The sequence below is a fragment of the Symphalangus syndactylus genome, chromosome 1 (genome assembly GCF_028878055.3).
Source record: "Symphalangus syndactylus isolate Jambi chromosome 1, NHGRI_mSymSyn1-v2.1_pri, whole genome shotgun sequence".
Taxonomy (NCBI): Eukaryota; Metazoa; Chordata; class Mammalia; order Primates; family Hylobatidae; genus Symphalangus; species Symphalangus syndactylus.
The window spans coordinates 91,155,725-91,171,877 of NC_072423.2; the positions used below are offsets into that span (position 1 = coordinate 91,155,725).

General features: G+C 48.5%; 1 protein-coding gene across 2 annotated transcripts; it reads right to left on the reverse strand.

The window, feature by feature from the left end:
- Positions 1–826: 826 nt before the first annotated feature.
- EEF1G (eukaryotic translation elongation factor 1 gamma) lies at positions 827–16,139 on the reverse strand. Of its 2 annotated transcripts, none has more exons than XM_063642150.1 (10): positions 15,906–16,139; positions 13,823–13,981; positions 13,063–13,126; positions 12,765–12,907; positions 12,190–12,333; positions 8,643–8,772; positions 8,046–8,250; positions 1,508–1,680; positions 1,295–1,419; positions 827–1,063 (listed from the first exon to the last, which is right to left on the reverse strand). In XM_063642150.1, exons 1-10 carry the CDS (start codon positions 16,065–16,067, stop codon positions 905–907), a joined length of 1,464 nt encoding a protein of 487 aa, XP_063498220.1. In that variant the 5' UTR covers positions 16,068–16,139; the 3' UTR covers positions 827–904. The 2 variants fall into 2 exon arrangements, with proteins under 2 accessions (XP_063498220.1, XP_055146750.1); XM_055290775.2 differs by lacking the exon at positions 15,906–16,139 and adding an exon at positions 15,070–15,307.
- Positions 16,140–16,153: the final 14 nt, after the last annotated feature.

The window sequence follows — 16,153 nt, forward strand, 5'->3', positions numbered from 1 at the left end:
GCTAAGGTGGGAGGATGGCTTGAACCTGGGAGACGGAGGTTGAGCTGAGACTGCACCACTACACTCCAGCCTGGGCAACAGAGCCAGACCTTGTCTGAAAAAAAAACAAAGAAAAAGAAACTACAAGGCCGGGCGCGGTGGCTCATGCTTGTAATCCCAGCACTTTGGGAGGCCGAGGCGGGTGGATCACGAGGTCAGGAGATCGAGACCACGGTGAAACCCCGTCTCTACTAAAAATACAAAAAATTAGCCAGGCGTGGTGGCAGGTGCCTGTAGTCCCAGCTACTCGGAGAGGCTGAGGCAGGAGAATGGCGTGAACCTGGGAGGCGGAGCTTGCAGTGAGCCAAGATTGCGCCACTGCACTCCAGCCTGGGCGACAGAGCCAGACTCCGTCTCAAAAAAAAAAAGAAAAAGAAACTACAACCCTTGCATATTGTCAGCTACCTACCTCACAGGACAGTTACAGGAAATAATGTAAAGTTCCTTGGCACTCTGTGAACTATACATGTTAGCTTTTGTTATTAGCAGCTATTCTCTCCCTTCACTGGGAAAGGCCTGGAATCTGATCCCTAAGAATTAGGTAGTCACAAAGCCCCATGTCACTACCCGCCCCAACTGCTTCCGCTCTTTCCCAGCTAGAAGACAGTCATCACCGTAGGAGGCAGGGTAATTAAAATCACAAGTGAACACAGGCCTCTATTTCTGTTCTTCTGAAGTCTTCTCTCCTGCATATCGAGGTACTGTGAACACAGAAAGCACCCTGCTTCAACGTATGTACTCCCCTTGAAGACGCCACCACTCACAAAGGAGGCAGGACAGGAAAGGGTTCAATGTTCAGTTTCCTTTAATGACCCCCATCTCCCTGAAGGGCAGGTGCAGGCAGCTAGGTGACAGCAAGAGATGTTCACTTGAAGATCTTGCCCTGATTGAAGGCTTTGCCCACATGCTGGAAGGCCCCCTCCCAGGAAAAATACTCTCGAACCAGTGTCTGGGTCTCCTCGCTGCCAGGATCCAGTTTCCGCCATGTGTATGACTCGTAGTCCACCTGCCAATCTGGATTCAGCTGGGGATAAAAAGCCAGCATGTGGTCAAGTTATGAGACACTACCCCACACCTGTGTTACTTCCAGCTCAAAGACATGTCATCAGCCCCCAGGTCTCCTGTGAACATGAACTGCTCCTTCCTATAAGCATTCCTGAACCCTCCTCAACATCCATCAGTTCAGAAATAAAACACAGTGCTTCCTAAATCCCTGCCCCACCCTAAAGAGACTCCTCTCCTCCACCTTCCTCACCGGAAAGGCAAGCTCCTGGCCTCGGAAGACCCAGACTCCAGAAATGGAGCTGCTATTGTTGGTTCCGAAGAGGATGACACTGGCGAAGGCATTCTTCCTCAACTTGTCCAGTCGCTGGAACATTCCTGAAGCGGCAAGGGAGAACATTCAGCCTTTGGAATCACAGCACTTGCTACACCTTGTTCTCCTTCCTTGTCAGACCCACTCTCTTACCGGTGATGAGATTGCAGCTCATGAAGGTCTGAGTGAGTTCTTCAGGGAAGCGATACTCTGAGTACCACAGGGACCAGCCGTCCTTATCAAAGTGCTCCCAGAAATATGGCAGTGCCACAGAGAGTGTGTCCTCATTGGAGTACTTGCGCTTAAATTCATCCAACACAAAGGTACTAAGAGGAAGAAAGCACGGGGGTCAATCAATAAGGAGGAAGATTGCCAGGCTAAGAGAAGTGAAGGGTGCTTTCACTTAAAATTTACTAACATAAAGGAAATGGTCATTGCGCTGGTAGATGTGTATGACCTTATGAGGGAAGAGAGCTCAAGGGGTTTGAACAGGGGCCTAGGACACTCCTCTGCATAAGTATGCAAGGCATGTGGAGGGTGGAACTCAAAGTGGGGCTCTGAGACCTGCCCCAGGAAGGGCATGGCTAACTGCTGCCCCCAGGTGGAGACAGAGTGAGGACTTCTTTTTCCCTGTTCAGGCCCTCCCCAGGCTGTTTTCCATGAACCACACTCAGTCACTGACTCACCCAAGTCTCTTCCCCCCCACCATACAGGCCTCTTCAGGTTACACAAGCTGTAACAGGAATGTAAGCAGTGAACATTCTCAAAGGGCCTCCACCCCAAATCTTACACCCATGTCCTTTAGTCTGTCTCTGCCTATAAACAAGCTTTAGTCTTTTCCAAGGTTTTCCGATGCTGGAGAGCCCTTAGGTTCAGGTTATCTTAAAAGCAATCTGGCATACTGAGCCAAGAATGCCAGCATCAATATAGCAGAGGTCACTCCCTCCATGGTTGGTGCTCTGTTTTCTTTCTTTCCAATTATAAACATATACACTGGCCAGATGCGGTGGCTCACGCCTGTAATCCCAGCACTTTGGGAGGCCAAGGCAGGTGGATCACCTCAGGTCAGGAGTTCAAGCTCACCCTGACCAACAAGGTGAAACCCCGTTTCTACTAAAAATACAAAAATTAGGTGGGCGTGGTGGCAGGCTGAGACAGAATAGCTTGAACCCGAGAGGCGGAGGTTGCAGTGAGCAGAAATCACGCCACTGCACTCCAGCCTGGGCGATAGAGGAAGAGTCCTGTCTGGGGGGGAAAAAAAAAAAAAAAAAAAGGCCAGGCACGGTGGTTCACACCTGTAATCCCAACACTTTGGGAGGCCGAGGCGGGCGGATCACGAGGTCAAGAGATCAAGACCATCCTGGCCAACATGGTGAAAACCCATCTCTACTAAAAATCAAAAAAAAAAAAAAATGGTGGCGCACGCCTGTAGTCCCAGCTACTCGGGAGGCAGGGGCAGGAGACTCGCTCGAACCCAGGAGACAGAGGCTGCAGTGAGCCGAAATTGCACTCCAGCCTGGCAACAGAGCAAGACTCCGTCTCAAAAAAAAAAAAAATCAAAAAACAAAACAAAAAAAAAACACATATTATGTGTGTGTGTATATATGTGTGAAATGACTAACCTTGTTTTTACTCTAACTCGATACTTTGAATCTTGCATTTGTCTCTAATCACCTAGTCTTGCTTCTCCTGTAAATAAGACTCTCTCTAGCTGGGAAAGCCAGACAAACTCCAATTGACCCCTTAATTTACAAGACACTAAGGGCTCCTTACCCAACCCCCTTCTGCAAGGAGTTGACCTGTGTAAGCAGATCCTCAGCATTTCAAAGGAGCCCAATCAACTGATAAGGTACTGGCACAATGTATGAAGTTCCCAGGATTTTTCTCAAAGAGATAACAACATAAACCCTGTATCTAATTATAATGAAGGATTTAGAGCCCTGCACCTGGTACCGTTGCTCTTTTTGTAACCATTTGTCTTTTAAATTGTTTATCTCTCTGTAACCATTTTGCTTCTTTTGATTCTTGCATGTTTTTACCTCTGTAAAATTATTGCATTTGAGTTCCCCTCCCCTTCCTAAACCAAGGTATAAAAGTTAATCAAGCCCCTTCCTCAGGACCCAGAGAATTTTGAGCGTTAGCCGTCTCTCGGTTGCTAGCTAATAAAGGACTCTTAATTTCGTCTCAAAGTGTGGCGTTTTCTCTAACTCGCTCAGGTACAATGTGTGTGTATATATGTGTATGTGTGCATATACATACATACATATATATATATATATATATATATATATATATGCTGACTGAAGAAAATCACCTATAATGCCAACAAACAGGATAATCTTTTTTTTGTTTTGTTTTGTTTTTTTGAGATGGAGTCTCGCCCTGTCGCCCAGGCTGGAATGCAGTGGTACGATCTCGGCTCACTGCAACCTCCACCTACCGGGTTCAAGCGATTCTCCTGCCCCAGCCTCCCAAGTAGTGGGATTACAGGCACATGCCACTACACCAAGCTAATTTTTGTATTTTTAGTAGAGACGGGGTTTCACTATGTTGGTCAGGATGGTCTTGAACTCTTGACCTCGTGATCCACCGGCCTCGGCCTCCCAAAGTGCTGGCATTACAAGCGTGAGCCACTGCGCCCAGCCCAGGATAATCTTTTATGTATTTTCCTATAGCCTTTAATTTTTCAAAGATGTAGCCATGACATACGCAGTTCTGTGCTTATACTTTGTTGTTACTGTGACATCCTATCCATGCTGTTAAGAATTCTTCCAGCCTGGGGAAGATAGCGAGACACTGTCTCTACAAAAAAATTTAAAAATTAGCTGGGAGCTGGGCACCGTGGCTCACGCCTATAATCCCAGCTACTCAGAAGGCTGAGGCAAGAGGATTGCTTGAGTCCGGGAGGCAGAGGTTGCAGAGAGCTGAGATCACACCACTGCACTCCAGCCTGGGAGACAGAGCAAGACCCTTTCAAAAAAACAAAACAATTCTTTTTTTCTTTTTTCCTTGAGACAGAGTCTAGCTCTGTTGCCCAGGCTGCAGTGCAGTGGCGCGATCTCAGCTCACTGCAGGCTCCACCTCCCGGGTTCACGCCATTCTCTTGCCTCAGCCTCCCGAGTAGCTGGGACTACAGGCGCCCGCCACCGCGCCCGGCTAATTTTTTGTATTTTTAGTAGAGACGGGGTTTCACCGTGTTAGCCAGGATGGTTTCAATCTCCTGACCTCATGATCCGCCCACCTCAGCCTCCCAAAGTGCTGGGATCACAGGCGTGAGCCACAGCGCCCGGCCTAAAACAAAACAGTTATTTGCACTAGCAGTCCCAGCTACTTAGGAGGCTGAGGTAGAAGGACCACCTGAGATCAGGAGTTGGACACCGGACTAAGCAACATAGCAAAACCCTACCTCAAAAACAGAATTCTCTGCAAACATTTTAATGGCCAATCTTCTAATGCAGGATTGTGCCATAAATCTACTAAACACTGAATATTAAACTGAATGTTTAGTTGGTTCTATTGTTCATAGTATAAACACTGCCACGAGTATTCCAATTTCACTCAATCCTTATAACCCATGAGTTACCAACTGTTACCCTGACCCTCCCCTCTCTTTACAGATGAGACCAAGCAGAATGACCTGTCCAAGATTACACTGTAGCAAGGCAGAGGATCTGTCCTTTAACCCTAGGTCCCAGGTTCCTTTCCAAATGCATAAGAGACCTCATCTGAGGAGCCTTCAAACCTCAACCACACGAAAAGTAGGGCTGGGAATTTTTTCACACCCTCCTGAACTGTTCAAGCTATTTGTTTTGAGACAGGGTCTTCATCAGTCACCCAAGTGCAGAGGCACAATCATGGCTCACTGCAGCCTCAACCTCCTGGGATCAAGTGACCCTCTCACCTCAGCCTGCCAAGTAGTGTGAGCCACCGCACTTGACCTAGCTGGGTCTTAAAAGAACTAGAATTAAAACCTGGACATTGATAGTCTTGGTCTTTTAGGACATCACTTTTATGATATTAAAAATGCTGGGGGAGCCAGGGGAGGTGGCTCACGCCTGTAATCCCAGCACTTTGGGAGGCCAAGGCAGGCGGATTGCCTGAGGTCAGGAGTATGACACCAACCTGACCAACATGGTGAAACCCCGTCTCTACTAAAAATACAAAAATTAGCCAGGCATGGTGGTGCGCACCTGCGATCCCAGATACTCGGGAGGCTGAGGCAGGAGAATTGCTTCAACTTGGGAGGCGGAGACTGCAGGGAGCCGAGATCACACCACTGCACTTCAACCTGGGCAACAGAGCGAGACTCTGTCTCACCAAAAAAAAAAGGCCGGGAGCAGTGGCTCACACCTGTAATCCCAGCACTTTGGGAGGCGGAGGCAGGCGGATCACGAGGTCAGGAGTTCGAGACCAGCCTGCCCAGCACGGTGAAACCCCGTCTCTGCTAAAAATACAAAAAATTAGCCAGGCATGGTGGTACGCGCCTGTAGTCCCAGCTACTCAAGCGTCTGAGGCAGGAGAACTGCTTGAACCTGGCAGGTGGAGGTTGCAGTGAGCCAAGATTGAGCCACTGCATCCTAGCCTGGGAGACAAAGCCAGACTCCATCTCAAAAAAAAAAAAAAAAAAAAAAAAAAAAAAAAAAAAAAAAAAGGGCCGGGCGTGGTGGCTCACACCTGTAATCCCAGCACTTTGAGAGGCTGAGGTGGGTGGATCACGAGGTCAAGAGATTGAGACCATCCTAGCTAACACGGTGAAACTCCATCTCTACTAAAAATACAAAAAATTCGACAGCCATGGTGGCATGTGCCTGTAGTTGTAGTCCCAGCTACTTGGAGGCTGAGGCAGGAGAATCGCTTGAACTGGGGAGGCGGAGGTTGCAGTGAGCCGAGATCACACCACTGCACTCCAGCCTGGGTGACAGAGTGAGGCTCCGTCTCCAAACAAATAAACAAAAAAAACAAAAAACACACAAAAAAGGAGCCAGGTACAGTGGCTCACACCTGTAATTCCAGCACTTTGAGAGGCCAAGGATCGCTTGAGCCCAGAAGTTTGTGACCAGCCTGGGAAACATAGTGAGACCTAGTCTCTATAAATAATAAAAAATTAGCTGGGTGTGGTGGTGTGTGCCTTTGTCCCAGCTACTCCAGAAGCTGAGGTGGGAGGATCGCTTGAGTCCAGGAGGTCAAGACTGCAGTGAGCCATGATCACGCTACTGCACTCCAGACTGGATAACAAAGTAAAACCCTGTTTCAAAAAAAAAAAAAAAAAAAAAAAAACACCTGGGGAAAGCATTTCTGGCAGCCCTGTAGGGCACCATGGTAACCCAATAAACAGACATTAATAAACATTCCCAAAACCATGTTAAGAAAATGTAAAGTTTATTAAATAAAGATTTTAAGTTTACTACTGCCTCATTTATTTCCTGCCCAGAGTATTGACCTACTATATGTGAAAATCTCTAGCTAATAATTAACAACGTCTGAGTTACAACACAATATGTAATTTGGGTTAGTTATCATGACCTATTTACACACACCAAAAATCCTGCTCACTCTTGACCTGCACCTGTGCTAAATTCAAGGCAAATCACTAGTTCAAAAAATACATCTTTAAAGAGCGCCTGCATCTGGATGGAGCCTTCCTCGTCTTGTACAAAGTACCCCGGAGTAAGAACTTTCAGCTATACCCCAAGTTGCTCCCATCCATTAGTGCAATGCTTGTAATTCACAATTCTATGCACAGCTACTGTGTCCCTACCAGTGGGTGCTCCTTTAGGCTGGTTCACCCTGTATCCAAGCCATTACAAAACGGTAGAGGGTCAAATGTAAACCCTAGCAGACCAAGCAGTGAAAAGATGAACGGCTTTGGAAATGACAGGGTGAGTGGCAGGAAAAAGTACAGAGAAAGAGGAGTTCCAAAGCAAAGTGACCACAGAATATATATTTCTCATACTGCTTGAACTCCCAATAAAATGACTTGGAGCAGTGATGGAAGAAAGACTCCATCCCAGAGAACTGGGCAAGCACTCAGTGTCCTACATTTTTCATGCCAAAAATCTCGCTTTTGCTATATTATTTCTTCCAAGAACCCCTACCTTTAACTGAAAAAAGGATACAGAGGACACCTACTTTCTTCTACTTGGGGACTTAACTCTACCCAGTTGTGGAAAAATGAACTAGACAGACACTACTTAGCTATGATCTTCATCCTTTTTCTTAGTGAGCAATTTTTGTACAGTCTGATTCAGCAAAACAGAAAACAACAATTCAAAGGACCCTGCTCTGGCATCCACTATCTCCGCACAGCCGGCCGCACAGCACGACGCAAGGCTCTCTGCACTTTCTTCCTCCCCACGCCTCTCCCTGTGTTTGTTCTCAGAGCTCTCAAATGAGTCAAATGAGCTTGCTCAAAACCAGTTTACCACTGTATCAAAATCTGTTCTTGTCTTTGTTGGAATAGGAGTTCAGTCTTCCCCAGTACTGGCTGTACTTGGAACTTGCTCTCCACAATCAAAATTTGCCCAATTCCTGATGACCAGCCCAGAAAGCTGCTTTATTTGCAACTAAAATATACCTTTAACTTTATATGGACAACCTAAAATTCTGGCTCTAGCTGTGTGTGAGGGGGGACATACAGAGGTGAGAACAGGCCTTCTTTGGTCCCACACCCTCCACCCTCCAATATCCTTACCTCTTGGGCAGGTGAGCGAAGGGGTCCTTGGCCTTGGGCTCAGCAGCCAGCGCCTGCTCACATTCATCCATCTCCTCCTCAGGAGCAGGGGCAGCCGCCTTCTTCTCCTCCTTCCGCTCAGCCTGGGGCTTCTGCTTCTCTTCCCGTGAACCCTTCTCTTTCCGTGGTGTGTCCTTTTTAGGTTGGGTCTCTGCAAACTTTTTAGCTGGTGCAGAGGAAGGCAGGAAAGTGAAGGAATGTTCTGCCTCTTTCCACACCCCTCCAAAACCACACAGAGCAAGCAGGGTAACAGAGGAAACTGACGAATGGGACAAGTAAGGAACCTAGGCCCCAGACTGCTCATCAGTTCACTGTATGTCCTCCAGCAAGAACACACTCAGCAACAAATACTTTATATCGCAACTCTATCTAGTAATACAAATTAGTCAGGGTATGAGTGTATACGAAACAAACTGCACATAACATTAGCTACCACACTGACACCCTACATTCTACAGGTCCCCATAACCCAAAAGCAAGACAGGAAATCAAGGGGTTGATGCACAGCAAACCAGACCCTGATCCTGGTCATGTGCCTCCCAATCTCCTCAGACTCACCATCAAACTGGGCCATCTTCTCACACAGTTTCACTTCCCCCAAGACAGCCCGGAACTGGGGCTGGTTAATGCAGGTGAGGAACCAGCGGTTGGTATTGGGAAAGGCCTGGCGGAAAGAAGGCTCTAGAACCTGCCAGGACATAAGGGTGGAAACAAAGTCAGTGGAAAGGCCCTGAAGAGTTCTGTTCACAGCAAGAACCTTTGCTCTACCTAAGTCCCAGTGCTCACCTTCTTTTCAAACCCTATAGACAATAGCTTCATACAACATCATCCTTCCCTGGATTACTTCCCATATCTTCATTTTTTTAATTTTTTTTTTTTTTTTGAGACAGAGTCTCGCTCTGTCGCCCAGGCTGTGGTGCAATGGTGTGATCTCAGCTCACTGCAGCCTCTGCCTCCCAGGTTCAAGTGATTCTCGTGCCTCAGCCTCCCGTGCCTTAGCCTTCTGAGTAGGTGGGCCTACAGGTGCCCGCCACCACACCCAGCTAATTTTTGTACTTTTAATAGAGATGGGGTTTCACCCTGTTGGCCAGGCTGTTCTCGAACTCTGACCTCAAGTGATCCGCCCGCCTCGGCCTCCCAAAGTGCTAGGATTACAGGCGGGCGGATCACGAGGTCAGGAGATGGAGACCATCCTGGCTAACACAGTGAAACCCCCGTCTCTACTAAAAATAAAAAAATTAGCTGGGCGTGGTGGCGGGCAGCTGTAATCCCAGTTACTCGGGAGGCTGAGGCAGGAGAATGGCGTAAACCCGGGAGGCGGAGCTTGCAGTGAGCGGAGATCACGGCACTGCATTCCAGCCTGGGTGAGAGTGAGACTCTGTCTCAAAAAAAAAATTAGCCGGGCGTGGTGGCACGCGCCTGTAGCCCCAGCTACTCCAGAGGCTGAGGCAGGAGACTCACTTAAACCCAGGAGGCGAAGGTTGCAGTGAACCGAGATCATGCCACTGCACTCCAGCTTGGGTGACAGAGTGAGACTCCATCTCAAAAAAAAAAAAAAAAAAAAAAAAGTAATAGAGATGGGGTCTATGTTGCCCAGGCTTATCTTGAACTCGCATGCTCAAGCAATCCTCCTGCCCTGGCCTCCTAAAGTGCTGGGATTACCGGTGTGAACCACCATGCCTGGCCTCCATTTCTTTTTCTAATCTTTTTTTTTCAGTGCAGTCCAGTTTAATGGATGGATGCTTGGGTCCATCCTCCATTTAGGAGTAGGAGTAATAACTGTCTTGCTCCTTTACAAAACTATTTCAGATCTACTGTTTCCAATCTTTCAAATTTCACACGTCGGCCGGGAGCGGTGGCTCATGCCTATAATCCCAGCACTTTGGGAGGCCGAGGCGGGCGAATCACCTGAGGTCAGGAGTTCGAGACCAGCCTGGCAAACATGGTGAAACCCCGCCTCTACTAAAAATACAAAAATCAGCCAGGCATGGTTGCACATGCCCGTAATCCCAGCTACTCAGGAGGCTGAGGCAAGAGAATTGCTTGAACCCGGGAGGCAGAGGTTGCAGTGAGCCGAGATCGCGCCATCACACTCCAGCCTGGGGGACAAGAGTGAGACATCGTCTCGGAAAAAAAAAAAAAAAAAGATTGAGACCCACAGAGGACTATCGAGGACTCATTTTGCCAAATAAAATCTAAACACTATAGGTATTTACTATCTACATTGGCCATACTACACACACACACACACACACACACACACACACACACCCCACACCCACCCACCCATCAAACTTCAGAAAGTAAAGAACATTCAAAGACAATATTCGAACGCATTTAGAATAATGGACAGTCCTGGCTGGGCGTGGTGGCTCACACCTGCAATCCCAAAATTTGGGAGGCCGGGGCGGGTGGATCACCTGAGGTCCTCAGGAGATCAAGACCAGCCTGACCAACATGGCAAAACCCCGTCTCTGCTAAAAATACAAAATTAGCCGGGTTTGGTGGCGCATGCCTGTAATCCCAGCTACTTGGGAGGCTGAGGCAGGAGAATCACTTGAACCTGGGAGGTGGAGGTTGCAGTGAGCCAAGATCGTGCCACTGCACTCCAGCCTGGGTGACAGAGCAAGACTCCGTCAAAAATAAATAAATAAATAAATAAATAATGGACAGTCCTTCAAATTAAACTTAGTGTCTGGTGTATTAGCCATGGTCAAAGAAAAATAAGAATAAACAGCTTCAGGTAGAACTGTTGTCATTTTTTAGTTTGCAAAGACCAGAAGAGGAAAAAAAAATCTTGTCATGGAAACAGAACACAGCAGTCAGAGTGCTGGTTCCACAGTACTTGGGTTCAAATTCTACTCTACCACTTACTAGATTCACTAAGATGATCCCCATGAGGACGCTGGCACGGGGTCTGGCATGCAGTAAGTGTTTTTTCCTTTGCTGTGATCACATTACTATTCTGGCCCAGCATGAGTCCAAGAGCTTTTATCTGGAAACCAGTGACTTGTCATTCTTTTTTGACCCAATAACCTTGACAGTGATTATTACTACCCTGATTTTATAGATTGCAAAGAGTAAAAAACAGGACTAAAGGAATTCACCCACATATAACCCCTTACCTACATTGGTAAACAGTGAAGCCAAGGCTTGAACCTGTATCTGTCTCCAAAAGAGCTTAAAGAGCCTTTTTTTTTTTTTTTTTTTTTTTTTTTTGAGATGGAGGCTCGCGCTTGTCCCCCAGGCTGGAGCGCAGTAGCTGGATCTTGGCTCACTGCTACCTCCACCTCCTGGGTTCAAGCCATTCTCCTGCCTCAGCCTCCCAAGTAGCTGGGATTACAGGCGCCTACCACCACGCCCGGCTAATTTTCGTATTTTTAATAGAGACGGGGTTTCACCATGCTGGCCAGGATGGTCTTGAACTCCTGATCTCAAGTGATCCACCCGCCTAGGCCTACCAAAGTGCTGGGATTATAGGTGTTAGACACAGTGCCTGGCCTGCCTCCAAAAAGATCTTAATGCTGAAGCTACCATCATCACCTCTGTCTTCACAACTAAGAATAACCAATCTTCCCAGGAAATATGGCAACAACCTAAACATCTTAGCTGCCAAACAGAAACTAAAGGCAAGACATTACCCAGCTTCTTAAAAGAATGGAAAGCAAGTGATGGTACTCAGTCCTGGGACTCCTGGCCGTTGTTTGTTTGTTTGGACATAAAGTCTCACTCTCACCCAGGCTGGAGTGCAGTGGGGCGATCTCTGCTCAGCGCAACCTCCACCTCCCAGATTCAAGTGATTCTTGTGCCTCAGCCTCCCAAGTAGCTGGGGCTATAGGTGCGTGCCACCACACCTGGCTAATTTTTTGTATTTTTATTAAAGATGGGGTTTTACCATGTTGGCCAGGCTGGTCTCAAACTCCTGACCTCAGGTGATCTGCCTACCTCGGCCCCCCAGTGTGCTCGGATTACAGGCATGAGCCACTGCACCCACCTCTAGCTGTTTTCCAAGTCCTCAGCAGAATACAGGGTAACCTAGATACCTTGTCACTTTGTTTCTAATCCCCATCTACCCACTGCCAAATGGATTTTCCATAAACTTCACCTGCTTATAGAGCCACAATAGGGTGCAGACAACTGTGATGTCAGCCAGTGTCACTCGTTCGCCCACCAGAAAAGTCCTCGTCTTCAAGTAAGCATCCAGCAGCCCCAGAATTCGCCTCACTTCCTCCTTTGCATTCTCAGTGGCCTAGTGATTCAACATGATAAAACTCATCAGTGGGTACCAATCCCTTTCCCTCACCTCCCCCATTAATAGAACTAAGAGGGCTATTTCACCTAGAAGTCTGAGCTCACTCTCACCCTCTTTCAATGGAGGCAGATCCTAGGATCATTCTAAATGTATTACAAACAAAGGAACTTCAGAGGTCCTCTGGTCCAGCCACCCCCTTACCATTTGGTATAATCTCTTCACAGCAGCAATCCCTCTTCTGATCACTCATGACAGACACTTCCTCCATCAACTGCCCACTGCTTCAAACTCGTACCCTAGAGATTACGTCTTCTCATTGCCTACATATCCTTGGCATCTTCTTTTCAATCTATTTTATTTCTTATTCCCAACACCCAGGAGCTGATGCCACCCCTGCCCCTGGCTTCTCTCAAAGTTCCAAGGCTCACCTGTTTGTTGTGGTGCATGATGCCCAAGGTGGGGAACACCCAGGTACTGGCTGGGGGCACTATATCGGAATCAGCAAAGCTCACCCACTGCACCACCTGGGCTGCTGCCTCTGGAGTACTTCCCCGCAGCTCCTCATTGCTCACTGCAGAGGCAGAACACAAAGGTCAGAACTCTGGGGGAATGCCAACACCAGTCCAGGTCCTGGAGAATTCCTTCATATCCACCCCCACTCACACTCATCCTCTCCTACACCCTCACCTCCAAATTCTCCCATATGCATATACCCCTGCAAATTACCATAGTAGGCAATGGCGTTGCTCTCAAACACACAGAATCCATCATCACCCTCAAATGCTGGGACCTGGGGACAAAGCAGTGAAAAGATAAGGTAAAACACACAAAATTTCTCCCTAACCAATACCAGGAGCCAAACTGCTTTGAAAATACTCATATAAGGCTGATGATCCTCACTATCCAAACTCTCGATACTATCTGATACTCAAGAACCATAAATAAATACTTCAAGAACTTGGCCTCCTTTGCAATCTGAATTCACAATGTTAACTAGGAAGCCCAACAGATTTGAATATTACAAGATATTTGTATGAAATCTCTGGATCAAACAAGCAGAAGGCCAAAAGCAACTCCTGTATCAATGTCTGTATCAGTTAAAGTATTAGTGTGTGACCCAGACCCAAACAGCACTTCATCTTCTCCATTCTTAGCATGTTTCTTCACCTATCTCTATAAACCCCTTGGGGTAAGAATCCTGCTTATAACAGATACCTGATATATTTGCACTGAAAATGCTTAGTCAAAACTCATTCTCTTTCCCACAAAGTAAACTCGTGAATTTTATAAAGTCACAGAATAACTCCGTATTTTTTTTTTCACAACTACATGTGAATCTATACTTATCTCAAAATAAAATCACCGAAATGTTGAAGAAAATAACATGGGAAGCTCCCTTTTAGAGATGGGGGCCATCTCCAGAGTGACAGAATCCCAGGGCCTTGGTTTCTCAGAACCGAAGGATGCTCCCCATCTCCCAACTCACCTTGCCGGCAGGAAATTTGCGGAGAAATTCAGGGGTGCGGTTGGTTTGGCCAAAATGGAAGTGGGGTGGTGCGGAGAGCACGCGGACCTGAGCCCCGCTGTACTGAGCAGCGATGAGAGCCTTGAAGGCCCTCCAGTTTTCAGGATACGTGTACAGGGTCTATGGGAGAAAGAGACGGACAAAATTAATGAGTAGAAGGGTCCCAGTCCTTAATGCCACTCCCCAGGATGACTTTCCTGAATAATCCCCATGTGTTCAACTCACCCTTTTACTTCCTCTGGTGAAACAAGTCCTTTAGTACTTGCCATATGTAATCAGAATCCTCCGAAATACCAAGAACAGAACTACACACCAACTGCTAAATAAAGCTTGTTGACAGATTTGACCTTCCCTAAGGACACCTCTAGAAGTATTCTCTTCCCCTCAAATCTATCTCCAAGAAATCCAGAACTTCTAGCTCCATCAGACTCCATCTGCCTACAAACATATTCCCCTCCCTTCCCGGAGCCCTCGTTTCATTCATTGATGGTTCTGAGCGCCTGCCTACTCTACTGCTCAGCTGCTCACCGCTTCAAAAGCATCGTCCTGTCTCTAAGGCACGCACAACGATCGAGAGATTTCTAGTTCCCCTCAGAATAACCAGAGATAGGGGATGGCACGCCGTCTTCTTAAATCAACTCCTCTCCCTCAAAAGGCTTTCTTTCCGTGTCGCGCATACCATCCCTCCGGTCCTGTCCCGCAGCGAGTTCCCCGGCGTTGCCTTCTCTATTAAGCTGGCCAGCGAAGTCCAATTGGTCTGACTTCACTTTCTGGAGAATCCTCTCGCTCCCAAACCTCCCTGAGAGACGACCTTTAACCGTGCCACCCAGACCTTCCTACAAAGACCCTCCTCTTCAACCTGTCCCCAGTGTTACTCCACAAAACGGTCACAGAAGTTCGTCAACCTGCCCAGATACCACGCCTCAAAGCGGCAATAGAGCCGAACCCCTTCTTTTTCAGGCTTCGGACGGCCGAGACCCGGCATCTCTTTTCTCCTCTTCCCCAGACCCTTCCACCTCTGGCCTCCGAGAGCCCCAGCCTAAGTTCCCCTCCAGGCCCTAGGAACCCTACTCTCCAGCAGTACAGTCTGTAGACCCCGAATCAGCTCCCCACCCAGCCTCAGAACTCCTCTGGCGCCGACTGGCCCCACTCGGGCAAAGGATGGCGGTGGATAGGGTGACCCGAACCACCAGAGCCGGCAAACTTACCCCAGCCGCCATGGTGATTCCGCAAAGAAAGGGGGTGGGGTTCTCGGCGCTGCCGCAAAGTAAGCCGCCCGGGAAAGAAGGGAGGGGGAAAGAGGAGAGCTGTGGGGAAACAGCAGCCGGAAAGCGAGGACGAAACAGAAGACATACGTACGACAGTTCAGTATCCAGTGGCGCTGAGCTGGAAAAAGAACGGGGTGGGTGGGGCCTGCCGGCCAGCGCGGAAAAAGCTCGCGCCTGCGCATTGGAGCTCTTGACTGGCCCGCCCCTCAAGTGCAGCGGGCCAATCGGAGTCTAGACGTGGAGGTAGACAGCGTGGAGGGCGGGGAAGCTGTGGGAACCCGCTGGAAAAGCCGCGAGTTCTCGGCTACGTGGCGCGGCTCTTGGCCCGGCGCGGCCAGTGCTACTGGGGGCGTCGCCTTCTGGCCCGCCGAGGGACAAGTGACTTGATGGTAGATTTTGCCAAGCGCCTCACATGATTCTATGAAACTCATGGGAGCGAGGAACAGCTGCTGCGCGGAGGTGGCAGTGTGTGTGCTAAATCCCTTTAGTTCCTGCTCTGCTTTTCCTCCAGAAAGGGATGAGCGTCTAACAGGGGCCCGGTCTGAACCCGCCTGCCAAAATGAGGTTTGCTCACATCCAACCCCTTACAGCTCCAGGGTGCTGTTACTGCGAGAAGGGCACCGGCCCTCCGGCCCGAAGCAGGGCAGGGACATGAGGGAGAACGCGCCCTGTCCCTCCCACCTCCTCCGGACTCGGCCCCTGGAGGGGCTGACGCTGACATCGTCGCTTCTGATGTTCATGGCTTTTGACCCAGGTTCAGGTTTGAAATCTCTTACCCATTTTAAGAACGGGATGAACTCTCCTCGTTTAAAGGAGAGAATGAAGAACCCTGAACGCAAATCTCCGTCCTTGTCCCCATAAATCTGAGGCGACAGGAAGAATGTGGAGGCAAGCCTGGCTCTTCTCAGTACTGCTCGAGCCACCCACCGCTCTGCCATTCAGGAACTCTGCGCGGGTGCCAGGTGCCACGCGCGGTGCTGCCCCCGCACTCCCCTCGAGCTGTGCGAACTGTAGGAAGGAGCAG